The sequence below is a fragment of the Aricia agestis genome, chromosome 1, assembly GCF_905147365.1.
Source record: "Aricia agestis chromosome 1, ilAriAges1.1, whole genome shotgun sequence".
Lineage (NCBI taxonomy): Eukaryota > Metazoa > Arthropoda > Insecta > Lepidoptera > Lycaenidae > Aricia > Aricia agestis.
The window spans coordinates 971,311-992,213 of record NC_056406.1 but is presented as its reverse complement, the minus strand read 5'-3'; the positions used below and the strand labels follow the sequence as shown (position 1 = coordinate 992,213).

The 20,903-nt window shown below is 43.4% G+C and overlaps 1 protein-coding gene across 1 annotated transcript in view; it reads right to left on the bottom strand.

Annotated features, from left to right (window-relative positions):
• LOC121729708 (low-density lipoprotein receptor-related protein 1) overlaps positions 1 to 20,903 on the bottom strand; it is an 80,471-nt gene that overhangs the window by 37,070 nt on the left and 22,498 nt on the right. Inside the window, exons 13-24 of the mRNA XM_042118312.1 lie at positions 15,980 to 16,077; positions 15,602 to 15,734; positions 15,076 to 15,231; positions 5,341 to 5,483; positions 3,133 to 3,264; positions 2,729 to 2,906; positions 2,416 to 2,498; positions 2,260 to 2,343; positions 1,894 to 2,058; positions 1,522 to 1,687; positions 1,201 to 1,282; positions 747 to 969 (exon numbers count right to left, since the gene is read on the bottom strand). Of these exons, the coding sequence (XP_041974246.1) occupies positions 747 to 969; positions 1,201 to 1,282; positions 1,522 to 1,687; positions 1,894 to 2,058; positions 2,260 to 2,343; positions 2,416 to 2,498; positions 2,729 to 2,906; positions 3,133 to 3,264; positions 5,341 to 5,483; positions 15,076 to 15,231; positions 15,602 to 15,734; positions 15,980 to 16,077 (1,643 nt within the window). The remainder of the gene's footprint in view (positions 1 to 746; positions 970 to 1,200; positions 1,283 to 1,521; positions 1,688 to 1,893; positions 2,059 to 2,259; positions 2,344 to 2,415; positions 2,499 to 2,728; positions 2,907 to 3,132; positions 3,265 to 5,340; positions 5,484 to 15,075; positions 15,232 to 15,601; positions 15,735 to 15,979; positions 16,078 to 20,903) is intronic.

The window sequence follows — 20,903 nt, the reverse complement described above, 5'->3', positions numbered from 1 at the left end:
CACACCTCAGCTGAAACAACTCAGTTTTTGGAGGGTCAAAAGATCGAATTGACTGGTCATCCGCCGTACAGCCCTGATTTGGCACCTAACGATTTCTTTTTATTTCCATACGCGAAGAAAAAATTACGTGGTCAACGTTTTTCGAGCCGCGAAGAGGCTGTTGATGCGTTCAAAATGCACGTTTTGGAGATACCTCAATCAGAATGGAAAAAGTGCTATGAAAATTGGTTCCAGCGTATGCAAAAGTGTGTCGATCATCGCGGCGAATATTTTGAAAAGCAATAAAACCATATTAAATGATATATGTTTGTTTCTTTTTTTAATTCCGGATACATAAATAGCAGACCTCGTATTCGATAAACCACAAATAAAATTTTCTAAAAATGGTTCCTAGCTAGATCGATTTATAGAAGTGTTTTTGCGAAAAAATGTACGGGTCCCGTAAGATATACTAATTTCCGCGCAACAGAGCTAAAGGTGTTATCTAGTAATATATAAAAATGATTCATCAAGTTATTTCATAGCCCCCCCACAAGAGTTTCATACCTAAACGTGGAGCGGAGAGAGTTGCGGGATTGAATGCCTCCCGCATTCAATTCCCCCCCAAGACCTATAGCCCCCCATATAAAGAATCCTGACTACGCCCATGTTACATGCAAAAAGTGACTATCCAATCCAATCGAACCACCGAAAGAAAATTGTCAGCATCAAAACATGACACAGACGGTGTTAGTGCGCGGACTCACCACACCTGTCGGCCTCGTCGGCGCCGTCCGCGCAGTCGGCGGTGTTGTCGCACAGCTGCGGCAGCGGCACGCAGCGGGTGCCGTTGTCACAGCGCAGCGCGGGCGGCTCGCACGTATCCACGGGCGGCGCGGTTGTGGTGCTAGTGGTAGTCGTCCGAGCCGCCTCGCAGTTCTCCTCGTCCGAGCGGTCCAGGCAGTCCTCGCGGAGATCGCAGCGGAACTCCTGGATGAGAATTAATATAATGCTGTTAATTCAATAAACAGTATAGTATAGTATTGTATTTTGTTACAATGTAAACAAGAAATTTATATCGATCAAAGCTTTTTCGCCTTTAGAGCTTACGTTTGCCAGCATTGTAGTGCCTTAGTGTTTTTTAGGATTCTTTCTTTAGGAATCTAAACATATTATAACAGTTGATTAGAATAGACAGGTAAAAAGATACTATAAACTTACCAAACGTATGCACTCGCCGTCTGTACACTGGAACTCGTGTTCTTCGCACAGGCCGTGTTTAAGTGTTTCGTTGTGATGGACCCTGTATGCGAAAGTGGAGATTGAAATCATTTCTACTTATTTGTAGATCAGTCGTAACACGAAGTTGATCTTTCACTATCAGTTGCTTGAATTTCTCTACCAGTCACCATAGATAGAGTATCTTTCTACAGAGGAATAGACAAATTCCCAAAAAAGATCTGTCATTTTTTCCCGAAGATATGTCAGTATTTCTAATATTTCGCATTAATGCTGTAGTCATTGTAGTGTTTTAGTACTAACGTGGGTCTACGTCTCGGCGCAGGCGCGGTGGGCGTGGAGGGGGCGGGGCGGCAGGCGGCCTCGTCACTGACGTCCGCGCAGTCGGCGTGCCCGTCGCAGTAGTACTCGTACGGCACGCAACCGCCACTCGCGCACTTGAACATCGTGTTGCTGCACTCCAAGGTCTCTGCAACAATTATTGAATAAAAAATCATTATTTTACTCAAGTGGATGTCGTCCCATTTTACTTCATTATTCAAAAACCAAATATCGTACCATTAAGTAGTCGAAAGTTAGACCGAGTCGTGAATTTTATTTTCGACAACATTTTACATCGCAAAAAACAAAAGTATTAAAAACAATTTTCTCGTCAAGGCAAATGTAGATACTCACTGCACCCCTCCTCGTCGGAGTGGTCTTTGGGTCCGCAGTCGTGTCCGCCGTCGCAGCGCCACGCGGCGGGCAAGCAGCGGCGCGACGTCGCGCACGCCCACTGCGCCGCCCCGCATGCGGTACGCGCGCACACGGCGCCCGACTCGTCCGCACCGTCCGAGCAGTCTAACAATGTAATAATAATAATAATTAAACATTTAATCCCTGGTATTCTGTGGATCCTATAGTAGTTATCAGGCGATTGACAGACAACAAGCAGTATTTTAAATAAATAATACTTAAATAAATATAAATAATGTCATATTTATTAGAGATAAACCCCTGGATGTTACTAACACGAGCCGATTAGTGAATTTGTGGTCTTACCTTTGAGTCCATCACATATCCAGCTCTTGGGTATACATCGATGGATGTCACACTGCATGAAATCCTCGCTGCAAGTTACATTAGCTGTGGACAATTAATCTTTAATAAGCATCTTATTTATTTGAAAATTGCCGACATTATGCGCGGAATACTCACCACAATGTCCGTTTGCGTCCTCGTCGGAGCCGTCCGGGCAGTCAATATCTCCATCACATACGTACGTCGTGTCTATGCACAGTCTGTAATGATTTGTATTATTAAAACATTAGTACATATTCATATACATTGAAATAAAAATACTCAGTATAGGTCAGTTTTTTAACTTTTTTGTAGCAATAATGAAATAACATGAACAAAATATAATTTGGAGTCCTCTTATTAAAAACTCAAACGTCGATTACCACTGTGACTTTACAGAAAAAACTGAGGGATATTGAGATAGAAGGCATTTGGTATGTGTAGAACATACCCGCGTCCGCAATGAAAGCGATCCGGCGGGCACTGGTGGGCGGGCACGGCGGCGGACGGGACGCACGTGCGGCCGTCCGCCCGCAGTCCCGCGACGCACTCGCAGCTGTGCACGCCCGCGCCTGTCGCCAGGCAAAGCTGCGCGCACCCGCCGTTGTTGTTCGAGCACGAGTTTTTGCCTGCACACACGTATACAAGTTTCACTCATGAATGAATAAAATCCTGCTTTCTGTTTTAAATATTGAAAAATGAAAATAGATTTTTGACATTTAATGTGATTCTAAAGTCAATGGCGGACCTACATAATTTGCTCGGGATGTAGGTCCAACATTTGACAATGAATTTCCCAATATTTGACAATGAATTTCTCTGAAGTAGCTAAGAAACGCGACCAAATGTACATACCGGCACGAGCGGAGGCAACGACGAGTGTGAGCGAGTAGAGCGGCGGCGGGAATGAGCGCAGCGTGCTCACCGAGCCGTTGGCCGCGAGTCGCCGAACCAGACCAGAGCCGTGTTCGCTCCAAATAACTTCACCTGCGTAACATATTTTTGGGTGAAACAAAACCAAAATCAAGCTCATGAATTTAAAATTCACACCTTACACGTCTATGTCGCCCTTAGTAATAAAATATTTATACAATACATACGCTAAAGTAAATACATATTAAAAAAATATCAGTCCATCAATCCGTGGGTTAGACGATCAGTTTTCCGTCAATCTTTACCAGACTGATGGATCAGATTGATGAATTTATCGTGTAACCTACGTCATAAAACGCATCCTCCTTGTCAAATTTTAGATAGAAAAGTCACTTGACAGACAGGACATAGGACACCTAGTATAGAATTAAAGTCGAGTTGTATAACTTTTCTATTATTAACGAGGCTTATACACTTGCGTGCAAAAAAACCGACCCACCCCGCGCATTTCTGTTCAAGTCGCTATATCTTAAAAAGTTATAGTTATTTATTATTTCTTTTTATTAATAATGCGAGTTAATATGATAGGGAATGTGTACGTTTACTCTACATTTTCTAAAACCAACATGCTTGACTACAAACGACACAAATCACTAAGCACCCCCATCACTCAGTTTTTTAATCGTTAATGGAACGGTTTTGTTCTGTATGAAAAATCAGTCAAATCTTATTGTTTTTGTTTTGTCTTGATTTTTATTGATTTATTGTTTATTAAACTTCATTTTAAACGTAATTTCTTTGTGGCAAAATGGATATTACTCCGAATAAAGCCTCTCAAGCAGGGGCTTTGCTAAGAGCTGAATTTAGACAACGAGTTGTAGCTAGAAGTCTTAATTTAAGTCGAACTTCGGTTACAAGAGTATACCGAAGTATTCTAGAGACTCTAAACTTTACCATGCGACCATGTTCAGGAAGACATTGGGCTACATTTGAACGTGATGACCGTTTTAAGGTGTCAACGTCCTTGCGGAATCGACATCTCATTTCAGTTCAAGTGCAACAACGGCCAAGAGAAGTCCGATGAGTTATAGTAATTGAGTAGACTGTACGACGAAGACTTGCAGGCAGCTGTTTGACTTCACAAAAACTCGCTAACGGTCCAAAATTAGCCCCAGCACACAGTCAAGCGCAGCTTAGTTTCGCACGTTCTCATGTTGATTTTTCGTTGGAGCAACGGCGGGTCATGCTCTTTTCTGATGAAAGCTAAATCAGTCTTTATGGTAACGATGGTCGCATAAAAGCATACCGTAGATAAGGAGAATGATTTGCGCAGGCGTGCATTGACGAAAGGCTACCATTTGGTAGGTGTTCGGGGACTGTATGGGGCGAGATTTCGGGGACTGTATGGGGCGAGATTTCTTTTGATGCATAAACCAATCTTGAGTTCGTAACCGGGCCGCGCCTTGGCACTTTGAGTACCTATCGCTACATTCAGGGCGTACTGGGACAACTTACGGTGCCATGTGCTGGTTTTGTTGACGAAGGTTTCATATTGATGTAGAACAATGCTCGACCGCACGTTGCTGCGAAAGTTCGTCAATATCTCTCCGACGTCGAAATTTCGGGTTTGGACTGGCCAGCAAGGACTCCTAACCTTAATCCTATTGAGCACCCATGGGGAGAACTCAAAAGGAGGGTCAGGGCCCGGACTCTTGCCGCAGATACCCTTCAGGACCATCGGGTGGCTGTACAAGAAGATCGGCATAGTATCGCTCAGGAGTTCATCATAACTTTGATAAGGTCAAGGAAAACCCGGATGGAAACCTAAATTAGGGTAATGGGTGGCACTACGAGCTATTGAAATCAATTTGTTAGTGTTTTTTACAAGAAAGATGTCATTAATCGGCTACTGAAATGTTATGCCAAACTGACCGGTTTTTGTTTTAAGGCTGTAGAATTAGTAAACGATTTACAGTTACAATAACTATAGCATTAATTAAATCCTTAATATACTACCTTTAAAACGATACCAACATTTATTTAATACTAATTATATTTCTTGAGTTATTACCGTTTGAATCATAAGGAGAGAGGTGGGTCGATTTTTTTGCACGCAAGTGTACTTAAAACCATTGGTTCTCAAAGCGATCAAGGTAAGCATCTTCCGTTAAACATCTTTCAAAGACTGACCTTCATATATAGCGAGTCCGTAGGGCTTGGATATGGGCGTATCGGGGCCGTCCTTGATGATGAGTTCGCGTGTTGCGCCGGGCATGATGCTGCCGTCGCTCGTCACCTGGATACGCTCCACCCGGTTCAGGTATGTGTCGCACCTGTACATTAAAAACTCCGTGAGGCTGTTAGATGAAGCTCGTATCGACGTGAAAGGAAATTGTTAAAAATTCAATGTATCAATATTGTAACGTGCTAGGATTCGAAGGATTTGGAGAGAAAGACCTGCTGACTCTCTTGAAGACTTTATTCACTAAGTCTAGGTCACACAAGCACACACTAGGTCACAACACTTAGCACTAAGTCCAAACACTAATCACTAGGTCCAATCACTAAGCACTATCACTTAATAAGGCGAACTCATCCTCCGCAAGTGAACGACTCCAAGCATCATGGGAGAACAAAAAAGAGGATGAGAAAGAGAGAGATAAAAATGAAATTAAGAAGTCTCTAAACTCAACGGCCAAATTAAAAGCGTTTGTGGGCTCCATCAAAAAAGTACTTCATCGTGAAAGAATGATCGAGGATAAAAACACCCTTTCTCGGATCAAGGCTTCGTCACAAACAAATCGGCAGGCTTTAGCAATGGAGGCGTTTTTGAGGGAACCATCTACAAAAACACCGGCAAATAAAAACAAAAAATATAGGGCCGATCTCGGGCAAGTGCTCCCGCCAAAACTCAGACTGGTCCAGAACCCCGAAGATCATATAATAAATGCCTTCCTCGAGTTCCAGGCGATAATAAGAGCAAATAAGACCATAAAGCTCTTGACCTGCAATAAGATCATGCAGGCCTATCAGCGGAAAAATCAAAAGCTGTTAGAAGTGAGACTCGAGGATGCAAAAGCTGCCATATACGACAATGTCACCTCCACAATAATTGCCGGGGCGATGACAGGGCAGTATATGGCGGCATTAAGTGCCGACTGCGGATTCGTGGTTCTGGACGAGGATGAGACAAAACGCACGGGAACACTCAAATTTATCACAAAATCTGAGGATCCAATAGTGGTAATAGCGGAATGTACCAGAATAATGCTCGAAGACAGGATACTAGAAATGGCAGAAGTCCTATCTGGGGACCCCGAATCCAGCATGGACTGGGATATATTCGCGAAACCTATCAACTACTCGTGGGTCAATGGGGTTCCTGGATGTGGGAAGACAACTTGGATCATTTATAACTTCAATGAGGAAACAGACGTTATAATAACAACGACAGGATCTAAAGCAAAGGCTATCGCTACGAACTGGCAACAAAGTTAAAGATAAAGTTCGTACCATGGCCTCTTTGCTGGTAAATGGGACAAAAGAAACCTACAAAAGGTTGATAGTTGACGAGGCCCTCATGAACTATTTCGGCTCAATCGTCATGGCGAATCAGTTAACAGGCGCCAACGATGTCATCCTCATTGGAGATATTAACCAACTCCCGTTTATAGAGCGTGAAAACCTCTTTAAACTTAATTACACTCGTCCAAATCTGGTAACCAGTGTAGCGATATTTGTTATATGTACGACAAAATCGCTACGCTTATCGCTTCCGCGCGGCGCGTGTCCGTCTCCCTTACAACCGGTCGCCGAGCGCGCCGGCTTCCAGAAACGACGAGCGCACACGCCACTCCGCTGTAGGCTCTCATACGCACCGCCTGTGTCCCTTGTACTTAGACATTTAGCTTACGTAGTTCGATCATTTTGTCATTTCTCATAATTTCACTTCATATTTTCATTTGTGCTTTTCCATACTGTTTTTCTGTGCTATTTCTTTAACTTCTCATTTCACTGTGCTTGATCTTTACTGTGTATTCATCCTCATAATAAATTTCATTCTGTAAGTACTTCATCTTGTTTCCTTTCATCTTTCATATTCATTTAGTGTTAAGCGCTTCACGCAATATATACCTATCCTCCTTATTATTGCTTACATATCGGGTTCGAATCCCGATAGCAGAGTATATTTTATAGTTATATGTAAGCCGTAGGGGATAAATATTATCAGACATACAGACCGACAACTTTAGTTCCGAACTTAAGTACAGACAGACAGATCGACAGTTAGGTGGGGTAAATATTCTTTAGGATATTTGCCTCAAACCTACAGTGGTGACCTTCCGACGATACGCAAGGACATGCAGGACGAAGCGGGCGCAAGCGACAAGATGGCGGGCGAACAAGGTACCGCGACCGACAGAATGGCCTGCGGACACATTAACTCGGGCGAAGTTTATCGAGTGGGCGTACGCATTCCACCATTTTGGCCTGAAGAACCTGAAGTGTGGTTTGCGCAGGTGGAATCGCAATTCACGATATCTGGCGTAAGTAGTGATGCTACTAAATTTAATTTTATAACAAGCCAGCTGGATCAAGAGCATGCCAGAATTGTTAAGGATATTATTGTAGATCCACCGTCCAGCAATAAATATGAGAAACTGAAGTGTGAATTAATTAAAAGAATTTCACAATCGCGCGAGAAAAAAATCTTGCGTTTGCTCCAGCACGAGGAATTAGGTGATAGGACACCCAGCCAATTTCTTCGGCATTTAAAAAGTTTGGCGGGACCTGATATTCCGAACGATGTTTTGCTCACGCTTTGGTCGAGTAGGCTGCCACCACACGTTCAGGCTATTGTTGCGTCACAGCGGAAACATGATTTAGAGGAGGTAGCGGATCTGGCAGACCGAGTCAACGACATAGTACAACCACAGGTCGCTAGTGCTTCTGCCGCTTCACCGAGCTCCCTGGCGTTGAAGGTTGAGGCCCTGACTAAACGCTTGGAGAGGTTAACGCACAGTAGCAGATTCTCGCCACGTTCTCGTTCACAGCATCGCCATCGCAGCCACTCACGCCATCGCTCACGATCCCGAGAACGCCCCGACGGTCATCCCCATTGCTGGTACCATTTTTCTTTTGGCCCTAAAGCTAGAAAATGCAAATCCCCGTGCACTTTCAATTCGGGAAACGCCAAAAGCAGTCACTAGAGGCCGTCAGCGGCTGCTACCAACAACAAGGCCGTCTCTTCATTACTGATCGGAAGTCCAAGGTACAGTACCTCATTGATACCGGGTCTGACTTGTGTGTCTTCCCAAGATCAGCTGTTCGAGCGCCTGCTAACACCAAGTCAACCTACGAGCTGTTTGCTGCGAATGGTACAGTAATTTCGACGTATGGATTTATTAATCTCAAGCTCGATCTCGGACTTCATCGTGCATTCGAATGGTGGTTCACTATTGCTGACGTCACTAGGGCTATTATCGGAGTCGACTTTTTAAGTTTTTACAACTTGCTTGTCGACTGCCGTAACCAGAGACTGGTAGATGGACTCACATCTCTTTCTGTGTCCTCCCCTCATCAACCTAGCAACGACAACATTGCGTCAGTACGTACCGTTTACGACGACTCTGCTTACCACCAGTTGCTTCGTGAGTTCCCCAATATAACTCGTCCAGCTGGTAAAGACAGAGTTATCAAGCACAATACCGTCCACCACATCAGGACTACTCCGGGACCACCTGTATGCAGCCACCCTCGTCGTTTGGATCCTGAACGACTTGCTATCGCCAAGAAGCAGTTTGAGGAGATGGTGCAGAATGGTACAGCACGACCTTCACAGAGTTCATGGTCTTCTCCGCTACACTTAGCCAAGAAGAAGGATGATGGATGGAGACCATGCGGCGACTACCGGGCTCTGAATGCCCGCACCATACCAGATTGCTACCCTGTTAGGCACATACAAGACTTTGCCTACCACCTGGCTGGGAAGCGCATCTTCAGCACCATCGATCTGGTAAAGGCTTTCAATCAGCTGCCCGTCTGTGAAGAGGATATCCCGAAGACAGCCATCACCACACCGTTCGGAATGTTTGAATTCCCGTATATGACCTTCGGTCTCCGAAATGCGGCTCAAACATTCCAACGGTTCATCGATGAAGTTCTCCAGAATCTCGATTTTACTTACGGATTCATCGACGATATCCTGGTGTTCTCCGAGACTGAGGAGCAGCACAAACAGCATCTGAAGCAGTTGTTCCAGAGGCTCGAGGACTATGCTGTCCTTATCAACACATCGAAATGTGTATTTGGGCAGTCAAAAGTTACTTTTCTCGGCTACACAGTTTCTGCAGAAGGCATTAGCCCACACGCGACAAAGGTGCAGGCTATTCAAGATTTCCCTCAGCCGAAAACTGTGAAGGAGCTTCGACGATTCCTGGGGATGGTAAATTTTTACCGTCGCTTTATCCCCAAAGCAGGAGCTTTTCAAGCACCGCTAAACGCTCTTCTAGCGGGCCCCAAGGTCAAAGGTTCGCAACCCATCAACTTCACTGCTGATCAGCTGCAAGCTTTTGAACTCTGCAAGAAGAGTTTGTCAGAGGCTGCCATCCTGTCATATCCAGATCCAAAGCTCGAGCTGGCTATTCAAACCGACGCTTCAGATAAAGCCATTGGAGCTGTACTGCAGCAGAAGTCGGAGAAAGGCTGGCAACCAATAGCTTTCTTCTCTAAGAAGTTGAGCCCAGTGCAGACCAAGTATAGCCCGTATGACCGCGAACTGCTGGCAATATATCAGGCCATACGGCATTTCAGGCACATGGTGGAAGCAAGGACGTTTACAATTTACACGGACCACAAGCCACTTACCTTCGCTTTCACTACACGCCGTGACAACTGTTCTCCTCGCCAGTTCCGGTACCTCGACTATATCAGCCAATTTTCCACTGACATCAGATTCATCGGTGGAACGGAGAACTGCGTGGCTGACACCCTCTCGCGGATAGAAGAGGTGGGACTGACTCTTGTCGACTACAGGTCGTTGGCGAGAGATCAAGAAAGCGACCCGGAACTCCAAACCTTGCTGCAGTCTGGATCATCGCTTCGTCTGGAGAAGATGAACGTGCCTGGCACTGATGTCGTCGTTTATTGCGACACGTCAACTCCACTTCCTCGGCCCTACATCACACCATCGCAGCGACGTCATGTATTCAAGACCTTGCACTGCTTGAGCCACCCAGGAACTAAGGCGAGTGTCCGCCTCGTCACGGAGAGGTTTGTTTGGCCTGGGGTCAAGAAGGACTGTCGGCAGTGGTGTCAAGAATGCCATGAGTGCCAATCTAATAAGGTTGGACGGCACACCTCTGCTCCTCTCAAGCAGTTTAGTTTACCGACAGCACGTTTTCGCCATATTCACATGGACATCATTTCCATGCCGCTGAAGAATGACTTCAGATACTGTCTGACAATTGTCGACAGGTTCACGCGTTGGCCAGAGGCTTACCCACTACGTGACATCACCGCGGAATCCTGCGCAGCTGCATTCATAGCTGGCTGGGTCTCCCGTTTTGGATGTCCCGAGAGAATCACGACTGACAGAGGGCGTCAGTTCGAGAGTAGCCTATTCAAGAATTTGGCAAATCTCCTAGGAGCTACTCATCACACCACGACGGCGTATCACCCCGCTGCCAACGGACTCGTCGAGCGTCTTCATCGACAGCTGAAATCGGCGATATCTTGCCACTCTACGACCAACTGGGTCGAAACTTTGCCGATAGTGCTTCTGGGCATTCGGACCGCCTGGAAGGAAGATCTGCGTGCGTCATGCGCAGAGCTGGTTTACGGAGAACCTCTTCGCTTGCCGGGAGAATTCTTCGCAACGAGCAACTCCAGCACCTTGGAAGACCTATCGGAATTTGGAAATCGTTTACGCAACCACTTCAGCAGATTGAGCCCTCAAGCAACATCATGGCACGGGAACCGTACATTTTACGTACCGAAGAACTTGAAGGATGCTACCTACGTCTATCTTCGCCAAGGTCCGGAACGCAAGACTCTGCAACCAGCTTACCTTGGTCCCTTCAAGGTCGTAAGAAGAGGTAGTAAGGCGTACGTCATCGAAGTTCAGGGACAAGAGCAGACCGTGACCATCGATCGCCTCAAACCGGCCTACGTGACATCGGAGGGGTCAACACCTTCAGAGAAAACGTCATCTCCAGCTGAAGACACCACACCGATGACCACGACGACTCCGGAGCCAAAACGCACCAGAAGCGGTCGAAGGGTTAGATTCCCAGACTACTATCGTCCGTAGTCAACGGACTCAGCCGGGGAGTACTGTAGCGATATTTGTTATATGTACGACAAAATCGCTACGCTTATCGCTTCCGCGCGGCGCGTGTCCGTCTCCCTTACAACCGGTCGCCGAGCGCGCCGGCTTCCAGAAACGACGAGCGCACACGCCACTCCGCTGTAGGCTCTCATACGCACCGCCTGTGTCCCTTGTACTTAGACATTTAGCTTACGTAGTTCGATCATTTTGTCATTTCTCATAATTTCACTTCATATTTTCATTTGTGCTTTTCCATACTGTTTTTTTCTGTGCTATTTCTTTAACTTCTCATTTCACTGTGCTTGATCTTTACTGTGTATTCATCCTCATAATAAATTTCATTCTGTAAGTACTTCATCTTGTTTCCTTTCATCTTTCATATTCATTTAGTGTTAAGCGCTTCACGCAATATATACCTATCCTTCTTATTATTGCTTACATATCGGGTTCGAATCCCGATAGCGGAGTATATTTTATAGTTATATGTAAGCCGTAGGGGATAAATATTATCAGACATACAGACCGACAACTTTAGTTCCGAACTTAAGTACAGACAGACAGATCGACAGTTAGGTGGGGTAAATATTCTTTAGGATATTTGCCTCAAACCTACACCAGCATCACCCAGGAGTTGTCTTGCACACACAGGAGCCCTATGGATGTGGCATACGCCTTAAGCATGGTCTATAATAACATCTATTCATCGAAGGAAATTGTGCGGTCCCTAAAGCTAATGAAGTATACAGGAGCGAGAATACCTAAAACCGATCTAAATACCCTGTATCTTGTCCACACACAAGAGGAGAAAGCAGCCCTCACTAATACAGGCTATGGATCGGGAACGGACTCTCGCGTCCTCACAATCCATGAAGCTCAGGGATTAACGAGTCCCTCGGTGATCATCATACAGACCAAGTCCCGAAAGCTGGCAATCCATGACAGCGTTCCTCATGCAGTTGTAGCCATATCCCGGCACACTAACACCTGTGTCTATTACACTGAGACTGATGGAGACGCTGTGGCAAGCTTCATAAAAAGAGCCACGGAGGTGTCAACCGAACACATAGGGGTTAGGGGATTGGGCCTCCGGTAAACTCACTCACTCAGCGAAACACAGCGCAAGCGCTGTTTCACGCCGGTTTTCTGTGAGAACGTGGTATTTATCCGGTCCAGCCGGCCCATTCGTGCCGAAGCATGGCTCTCCCACGTATAATTTATTCCTCAATCCTTTTCATCCTTGCCATCTGGGTCTTCTTCTGCGGGCAGTTTAGCTGAAGATGGCCCCTCTCACCACACCTATAGCACATGGCTTCAAATCTTTTCCTCGTAGGAGCCTTAGCTTCTTTGACTTCCTCAAAGACCTTACGGATCTTATGGGGCTGCCGTATGTCATGGCGAACAGCCTCGACCTCCAAAGCGTGTGCCAACGCTTCCTTCAGCGAGGTATGATGACCAAGCCTTACTGCAGCTCTGACCTCTAGGTCTTTGATTCCGTCGACAAATCTTTGAACAATATTCGTGTCGACCATCTTGGTGTCAGCTCCTGGGTATGCCTTCCTGACGAGTTTTTCAATTTCCAACGCCCATTGTTGAAGCCCTTCTTCTGAGCGCTGAACTCTGTCACGCAGTTGGGCACGGAACACGTGCTCCAAGTGTCGCTCCCCGTATCTGGATTCCAGTGCCTCTATCAAGTCTTTGAACCCATTTCCCGTATGTGGCAGTGCCTCCAGGACCGACAAAGCTTGCCCTCTGAGTGCAACGGTGAGAGCGGTCAGACATTGCTCCTCCGTCCATCCGTTTGCGGTAGCAACAGTCTGAAATTGCCGACGATAAGCGTTCCAAGAAGTAGTGCCGTCGTATGGCGGTACTTTCACGCTTGGTCCCTGCACCACCTACACTACTCCGGTAGTTCCACTAGACACCCCAACTCCTGTAGTTTCAAGGCGCACTACTCTCTTCTGCAGTTCAGTGAAACCGGTTTTCAAATTTTCCACAACCAACTCTAACCCAGTAACTCGTTCTTTCATTACGTCGACATCTTTACGAAGCTTAGTCACCGTGTCACTGACATCCTTTATAACCAGAAGCGCTTTCTCTTGGAGGTCCTTTTGTTGCTCTTGTGACTCTTGCAAAGCGCCGAGCTTGCGGTCTTGTGACTCTTGTAAAGCGCCGAGCTTGCTGTCTTGTGACTCTTGCAAAGCGTGAATTTCAGCTGTTTGAGAATCTTGTAAAGCGCCGAGCTTGCGGTCTTGTGACTCTTGCAATGCATGAATTAATTCAATTAGGCTTTCTAATTGAAGAGCCACTTGAGGGGTCGCAGAAGCTACGGGCGAGTCGAGGTGGGTAGAGCCAGTGGCCGGGGCTTGAGCAGGCGGGCCCCGGTGGGCGGGGCCTGTGGGCCACGCCCAAAGTGGGCGGAGCTTGAGGGGCGTGGCCAGTGGGCGGGTCCCGGCGGGCGGAGCCAGTTGGCGTGGCTTCACCCAAAGTGGGCGGAGCCTGGTGGGCGTGATCAGTGGGCGGGGCCGGTGGGTGGGGCCTGTCCCTAAGTGGGCGGAGCATGGTCCCCAGTGGGTGTGGCCTCCGCAACTCCTCTCTCGGAGTCAATGGCAGCAGCTCGCTGCGCCCTTGTCCTGACACTCCCCTTGAAGTCCTCTCTCGGAGTCAATGGCATCTCCAAATCCCACTTCTGACACCAGTTGTTACGTGCTAGGGTTCGAAGGATTTGGAGAGAAAGACCTGCTGACTCTCTTGAAGACTTTATTCACTAAGTCTAGGTCACACAAGCACACACTAGGTCACAACACTTAGCACTAAGTCCAAACACTAATCACTAGGTCCAATCACTAAGCACTATCACTGTCCTAGGTCGTAGCCAAGTCGAAGGTTTCACTGGTTCACTCACTATTGATCACTTGTCGTCGCTCCGAAATCGCCTTGATGATCGCTCGAACCGAACTGAACTCCGGGCCGTCTACCTGCGGCTTTTTATATGGCGAGACGAATTCCAGAAAGTTCCCGATACACGTAAACAAGTAAACAAGTTTGGGAACTTTCTAGGAGGCTCGAGCATGTACCACAATAAACAAACAACTAAGCACGTAAACACGTAAACAAAATAAACCGGTAAACACGTAAACAAATGTTGGACTTTTCTAGAAGGTTCGAGTTGCGCACCTCATGCCATCTAGTATTGAGTAGGGGATTTATGTTGTCGGTGTTCCCTCGATAAGTTTCGCTGGTTTGACGCTAGATGGCATGGCGATCCGTGACAATATGACACACGTGTGTTGAATTCAGCAAACCTTTTCTGGAAATTACTATCAGTATGCTAAGTTACAAACTATCCGAAAAGAAATATAGCAACTGTTTTATCTTCTTTTATCCCCATTGGTCACTCGAAAGACATAACATTGTATATCGTTTAACATTTAGGTGGTGTGTGTGGTCGGGATTAGATGCTTGAAAGCTTCAACTTATTCCACACTATCGAAAACTTATTATTGGCATGTTGCTGTTTAATATGTATTACTGTTGTTTTTATATGCTGTAAGTTTTCGCCTATAAATAAAAATAGTTTCTCCCTATGGGGTATTTACCAATACAGATGGTGTCTAGTCATATCGAGCGCCAGGCCGTTGGGCCAGTGCAGGTCTGTGTCGAGCAGCGTGCGGCGCCGCGACGCGTCCATGCGCGCCGACTCGATGCGTCCGCGCGCCGCCGTCGCCGACGCCCACACCGACCAGTACATCACGCTGGAAATTAAACGAGAGAACTGAATCTTTAGTATTTAAAGCTATTATGTCTTTAAACTGTCTTCTATATTACTGTTGATAAGATTAAATGTGTGTATTGGTTAATTAGGCCTGATTTCTAAAATTGTTTAAACTTAACCCTGGAATAAAGACTGCGTTATCATGAAAGAAAAGGCGTACTTTAACACAATTTTTACTTAAACTTGGATTGGCGCAAGTAGGCCTCACTTACGTTATTTTGTCGGGTTAAATCTATCAACGGGTAAAACTTGATCTATCATCTGTATTTGATATAACCCGACAATAATAAAAATAAATAAATAAAATAAATCACGCAGGTCTGCTATCCGCCTATTATCTGATCATTTACCCGTTGTCAGGGTCGAGGGTGATGGCGCGGGGGTTGAAGTTGGGTTCGCGCACGAGCACGCGGCGGTCGCGTGTGTCCAGCCGCGCCACGTTGATCTGACCCAACGCGTCGTCCGTCCAGAACAGGTTACCGCCTGACAACAAAACGCTTAGTTATAGCACGATAGACATAACGAACTAGTAGGCCGACTACAAACAAGCTGACAAACGTAACGTACGACATACTATGAACGGCTCAGCATCGCATTAACAAGGCGCGGGTTTATCCACTCACGTATTCAATTCTTGTACGAATAATCCCAATTCTTATACGTTTTTAATTTCACCCATGTGTCGAAACTATAGTGTCGGAATAGTCTTAAAAATAATATGTTGTTACCCATCCAGTCGATCGCCAGCCCCTCGCAGTTGTCGACGTCGTCACCGATGAACACCTCCCGCCCCGACCCGTCCAGCTTCTGACGGACTATTTCGTATCTGCGACAAATATATGAACGTGTAAAATTAATCTGGCACTTCTAATCTACTACTTGATATGTAGTATTCATATATTTTCAGCCGATATATATATATATATATATATATATATATATATATATATATATATATATATATATATACAGGGTGTAACAAAAATAAGTGATAATACTTTAGGGTGTGTACGTGTTCCTTGTAGAGAGTTCACTGTGAAAGTAGCAGCGCTGAATGACCAAATTTTTTTTTCACTTTTGTATGGGGAAACTCGTGGCGCTCGGGCCTTTGCCCATACAAAAGTGAAAAAAAATGTTCGTCTTTCAGCGCTGCTACTTTCACAGTGAACTCTCTACAAGGAACACGTACACACCCTAAAGTATTATCACTTATTTTTATTACACACTGTATATATATATATATATACAGGGTGGTCCAATTAGTGACGTCAACAATTTTTTTTAGATTCCTTGCACCTGGGGGTATCCGAAAATACCCGATGTATGTTCAGCGATTTTTCTTAGTTTTCGAGTTATAATTTTTTTTATGTATTTTTAATGATTTCTGCCAGCGAGGTTTCAAAAATTCATATCTTTTTTCGTAGTAGGTATTTTGCAGTCTTTTTTGTGACATGATTTGTCTTGAATGCTGTTTTTAATTAAAAAAAATAACTCAGCTTCCTGAAATTACTTAGTTACTCAAAAAAGGCTTGAAAGTCAGAATTTTAGTTTTTAGTAGGATTTGCTCAAACATTCAACTTCAATTTAAAAATACAAAAAGGAGTTTCCATAGCTTCTGGCTAAGTTTAAAAACTCCGCATGCTTCTAAACTACAAAAATCATAAAAAAAATAATACTCTATTGGCCTATTTTTGTTGTAATTGGCCTTCGAAGGCGGATAGGTTAAAAATCATTGAAACACGATTAAAGCATTTAAAATTATTTTATCTACTTTTTATAATTGTTATGGTAAATTAAAGTTAAAAATGTAATTTTAAATTAAATTTCATTGAAATTCCTGTAAAATAACTGTAGCATGTGTAATTTAATAATTTTGGTTCACCACTAAGGATTTAAAATGTGAGCAAGAATAAAAATGCTAGTTGGGAAATTACCTGCTTTTTTGATAACAATTAAAAAGCACAAATTACTGAAAAATAACTATTTATTATAGTAAATTTTCAAAAGTCCTTCCTCCAACCTGAAAACATAATCGACAACGTCTTAAAAAGTTACGTTTTAATTGTCTGAAGCTACTTGAATGCTCTTGCTTTATTTTTCTTTCCGCTTCTGTAAGTTTTTGCCTCAATTCTTGTTCGCTGTTGCTTTCCTTCGCGTACACCAGCTCTTTGTAAAATCCCCAAATAAAAAAATCGATGGGGTTGAGGTCTGGCGAACGCGCAGGCCATTCGATCGGCCCTGCACGCCCGATCCATCTTTCGGGATATGTGGTGTTCAAATGCTCTCTTACTCGTGCCGCATAGTGACAGGGCGCGCCATCTTGTTGAAAAATCATCCTTTGTCGGGTCTGGAGATTGACATTTTCTAACAATCCAATGAGATTATTTTGTAAAAAATGTAAGTAACTGTTTCCATCCAACCTGGCCGACAATTCAAATGGGCCAATTAATTCTCCATTTAGGACCCCAGACCAAAGGTTGACACTAAAGCGTGTTTGAAAATTTGACGCCCTTGCCAAATGTGGGTTTTCTATGGCCCAGCTATGGTAATTATGCATATTGAATACTCCAGTCCTTTCAAATCGGGACTCGTCGGTCCACAGTATTTTGTTAAAAAAATCAGGGTCTTCTTCAGATCGTTGCAACATTGTTTGACAAAAAGCTACTCTTCTCGGGTAATCAGTTTCTTGGAGCTGCTGGACGCGCTGGATGTGGTATGCATGGTACCCTTCTGCAAACAAAAAACATTGTTAAGTACCCAACACAGGTTAATTGGTTACAGCGCGGTCTGTACAAAATGGGTTTGGGAGAAAGAGACAATTACCTAGAACAGAGATAGGCTTACTACTAAGACGACGCTTACATAAAAACAAACTAAATTAAACCTTCCTTTTTTTACAACACAATTAAAAGTTTTTATGGCTCACCACTCACCTTCCTTAAGAATTCTTAAAACCGTAGTCCGTGGAATCCCGGTTCGCCTAGTTATTTTCCTCGAACTTGTAGACGGGTCTCTTTGAATTTCTTCCACTTGATCCGGATCCTGGGGTACAGCTCCGCGAGGTTGATTTCGCCCGGGGATACGTCCAGCCATCAAAGTGTTATGTGTATTAATAAAAACTCTGTGATCCGGGTAATGCTCCATTACTTCTCCTCGCCTCACCAATGCCTCTCGATAAAGCCTCGCAGCTTCACTACCGTTGCCTTGGGCCACGCCATAATAATAATGCGTCTCTGCGTACTGACTTAGAGAATAACTCATGGTACTGCACAAGAACAATCCAAATCACTGAGTAACAAGCACAGGTTGTTCTTTAGGTAAATTAAGATCCAAATCTCAAGCACAAGTAGTTCGTAAGGCAAATCAGAGTCCGAAACACAAGCAAAGGTAATCGTGAGACAAATCAGAGTCCAGTTAACACAGCGTAAGTAGTTCAACGGAGAGAAAATAATGTAAACGAGAGCAGTCTTAACACGCGCGATGGCAAGAAACGACTACTATTACGACGTCACAGTCTAATTTCTCGATGCTAGGAGTACTGCGCGCTCACTCGCACTTACAGTTCTAACCGACCTAAGGGGCGAGTTATGGAGCAGGTAAAAACCGGTCTCATTGCCACGGCCTTGAAATTTAGTGGCATGTCAGCAACCCGTTTCTCAAAGATCACAATTTGAAAGATTAGTGATGAAACCGAAATTAATGTAAAATTAAATTACACAATATGCTTAAGTTATTTTACAGGAAATTCAATGAAATTTAATTTAAAATTACATTTTGAAGTTTAATTTACCATAACAATGATAAAATGTAGATAAAATAATTTTAAATGCTTTAATCGTGTTTTTAGCCTATCCGCCTTCGAAGGCCAATTACAACAAAAATAGGCCAATAGAGTATTATTTTTTTTATGATTTTTGTAGTTTAGAAGCATGCGGAGTTTTTAAACTTAGCCAGAAGCTATGGAAACTCCTTTTTGTATTTTTAAATTGAAGTTGAATGTTTGAGCAAATCCTACTAAAAACTAAAATTCTGACTTTCAAGCCTTTTTTGAGTAACTTTAAGTAATTTCAGGAAGCTGAGTTATTTTTTTTAATTAAAAACAGCATTCAAGACAAATCATGTCACAAAAAAGACTGCAAAATACCTACTACGAAAAAAGATATGAATTTTTGAAACCTCGCTGGCAGAAATCATTAAAATTACATAAAAAAAATTATAACTCGAAAACTAAGAAAAATCGCTGAACATACATCGGGTATTTTCGGATACCCCCAGGTGCAAGGAATCTAAAAAAAATTTGTTGACGTCACTAATTGGACCACCCTGTATATATATTTAAATCGCCGAAGACTTGTTGCGTCTTTTCAAAGTCGAACCGTATGGCGTCTACCATTTCCAATGACTTTTTAATTGTTATTCGTGCGAATATAGTTACATTGCTGTCATGTGAATTCTATTGTCGACGAGAAATTTTGTTTACGTACGAAAATTAGATATTCAATTTCAAATAATTCTCGCTGGTTTTTTGCTTCCGTTCTCGATGGAGATCATGTGACACATTGTATATTTTTGTATTCGTTCCATGCATTTAATCGTTTTTCCTACATCCATTTAAATGTATGGATATATTGATACCGTATATTGTACTATATTAATTCCATGCATTCTACTAATTAAATGACTCCTTACTATATTTGAGATTATATCGGTACCGTATATTATTTTTGTATGTACGCCATAAACTGTTGAGTTTGTTGCTTCCTCCTAACCTTATATGTTATATCGATACATACATAGGTACCTATATAATAGATCCCAATAAATTCATTGCGTGATGTGGTCTCTGTCTACCCCAATGAGGAGTGACGATATGTATGTATGAATAGAGAATCATCCCTCTTTATGAAGTCGATTAAAATGAATTACTTATTTCTATAACTTGGAGTACATAACAGACATTAAAAACAAGTTATCCCTATATTACATAGATTAATTAAATTTTAAATTATAATTAGGTAAGTCCGCTAGGCTAACTAAAAAATATTAAGGATAATTATGATAGATATGATGTGGGAGCATTTTATTTATGTGAGCGTGTTTCTTCTGAACTTAAGTATGAACACAAAATAAAACAATTGTTTCGGTAGTAGGTATTTTTAAGTTTTATTGTTTAAAATCAAGTAGGTACAACAATAAACCCATAGTCATAATAATCAAAGTGTCGGACAAATTAAATACACCGAAATAGGAACATAAAAGTAATTTAAGAAATTAACAATTTTAAGAACGACCAGTTGAGCTAGAGGCTAATTTACTGTGACATTGACTATAATTAACTTGTGTATGTAAGCAATACTAGTTTTCAATTTTGGCTCTGCCCACGTGACAAGTTGTTAAAATTTAACAAATTGAAATTCGTTATTAGCCGTTTAGGCGTTAAAAAAATAAAACAAAAATGCTTAGAAAAATATTAACCTGAAGAATCACATATCAGACATACCTATCAGTACAAAGTCTCAAAAAAAGGCCCTTTAGGCGTCGAAAAGAAACCTATCAAAAATAAGATAAATCAGTCCAAAATCTCAAAAAATTACACAACTACACAAAAATTACACAACAATATATATACTTTGTTTGTAAATTTAAATTATG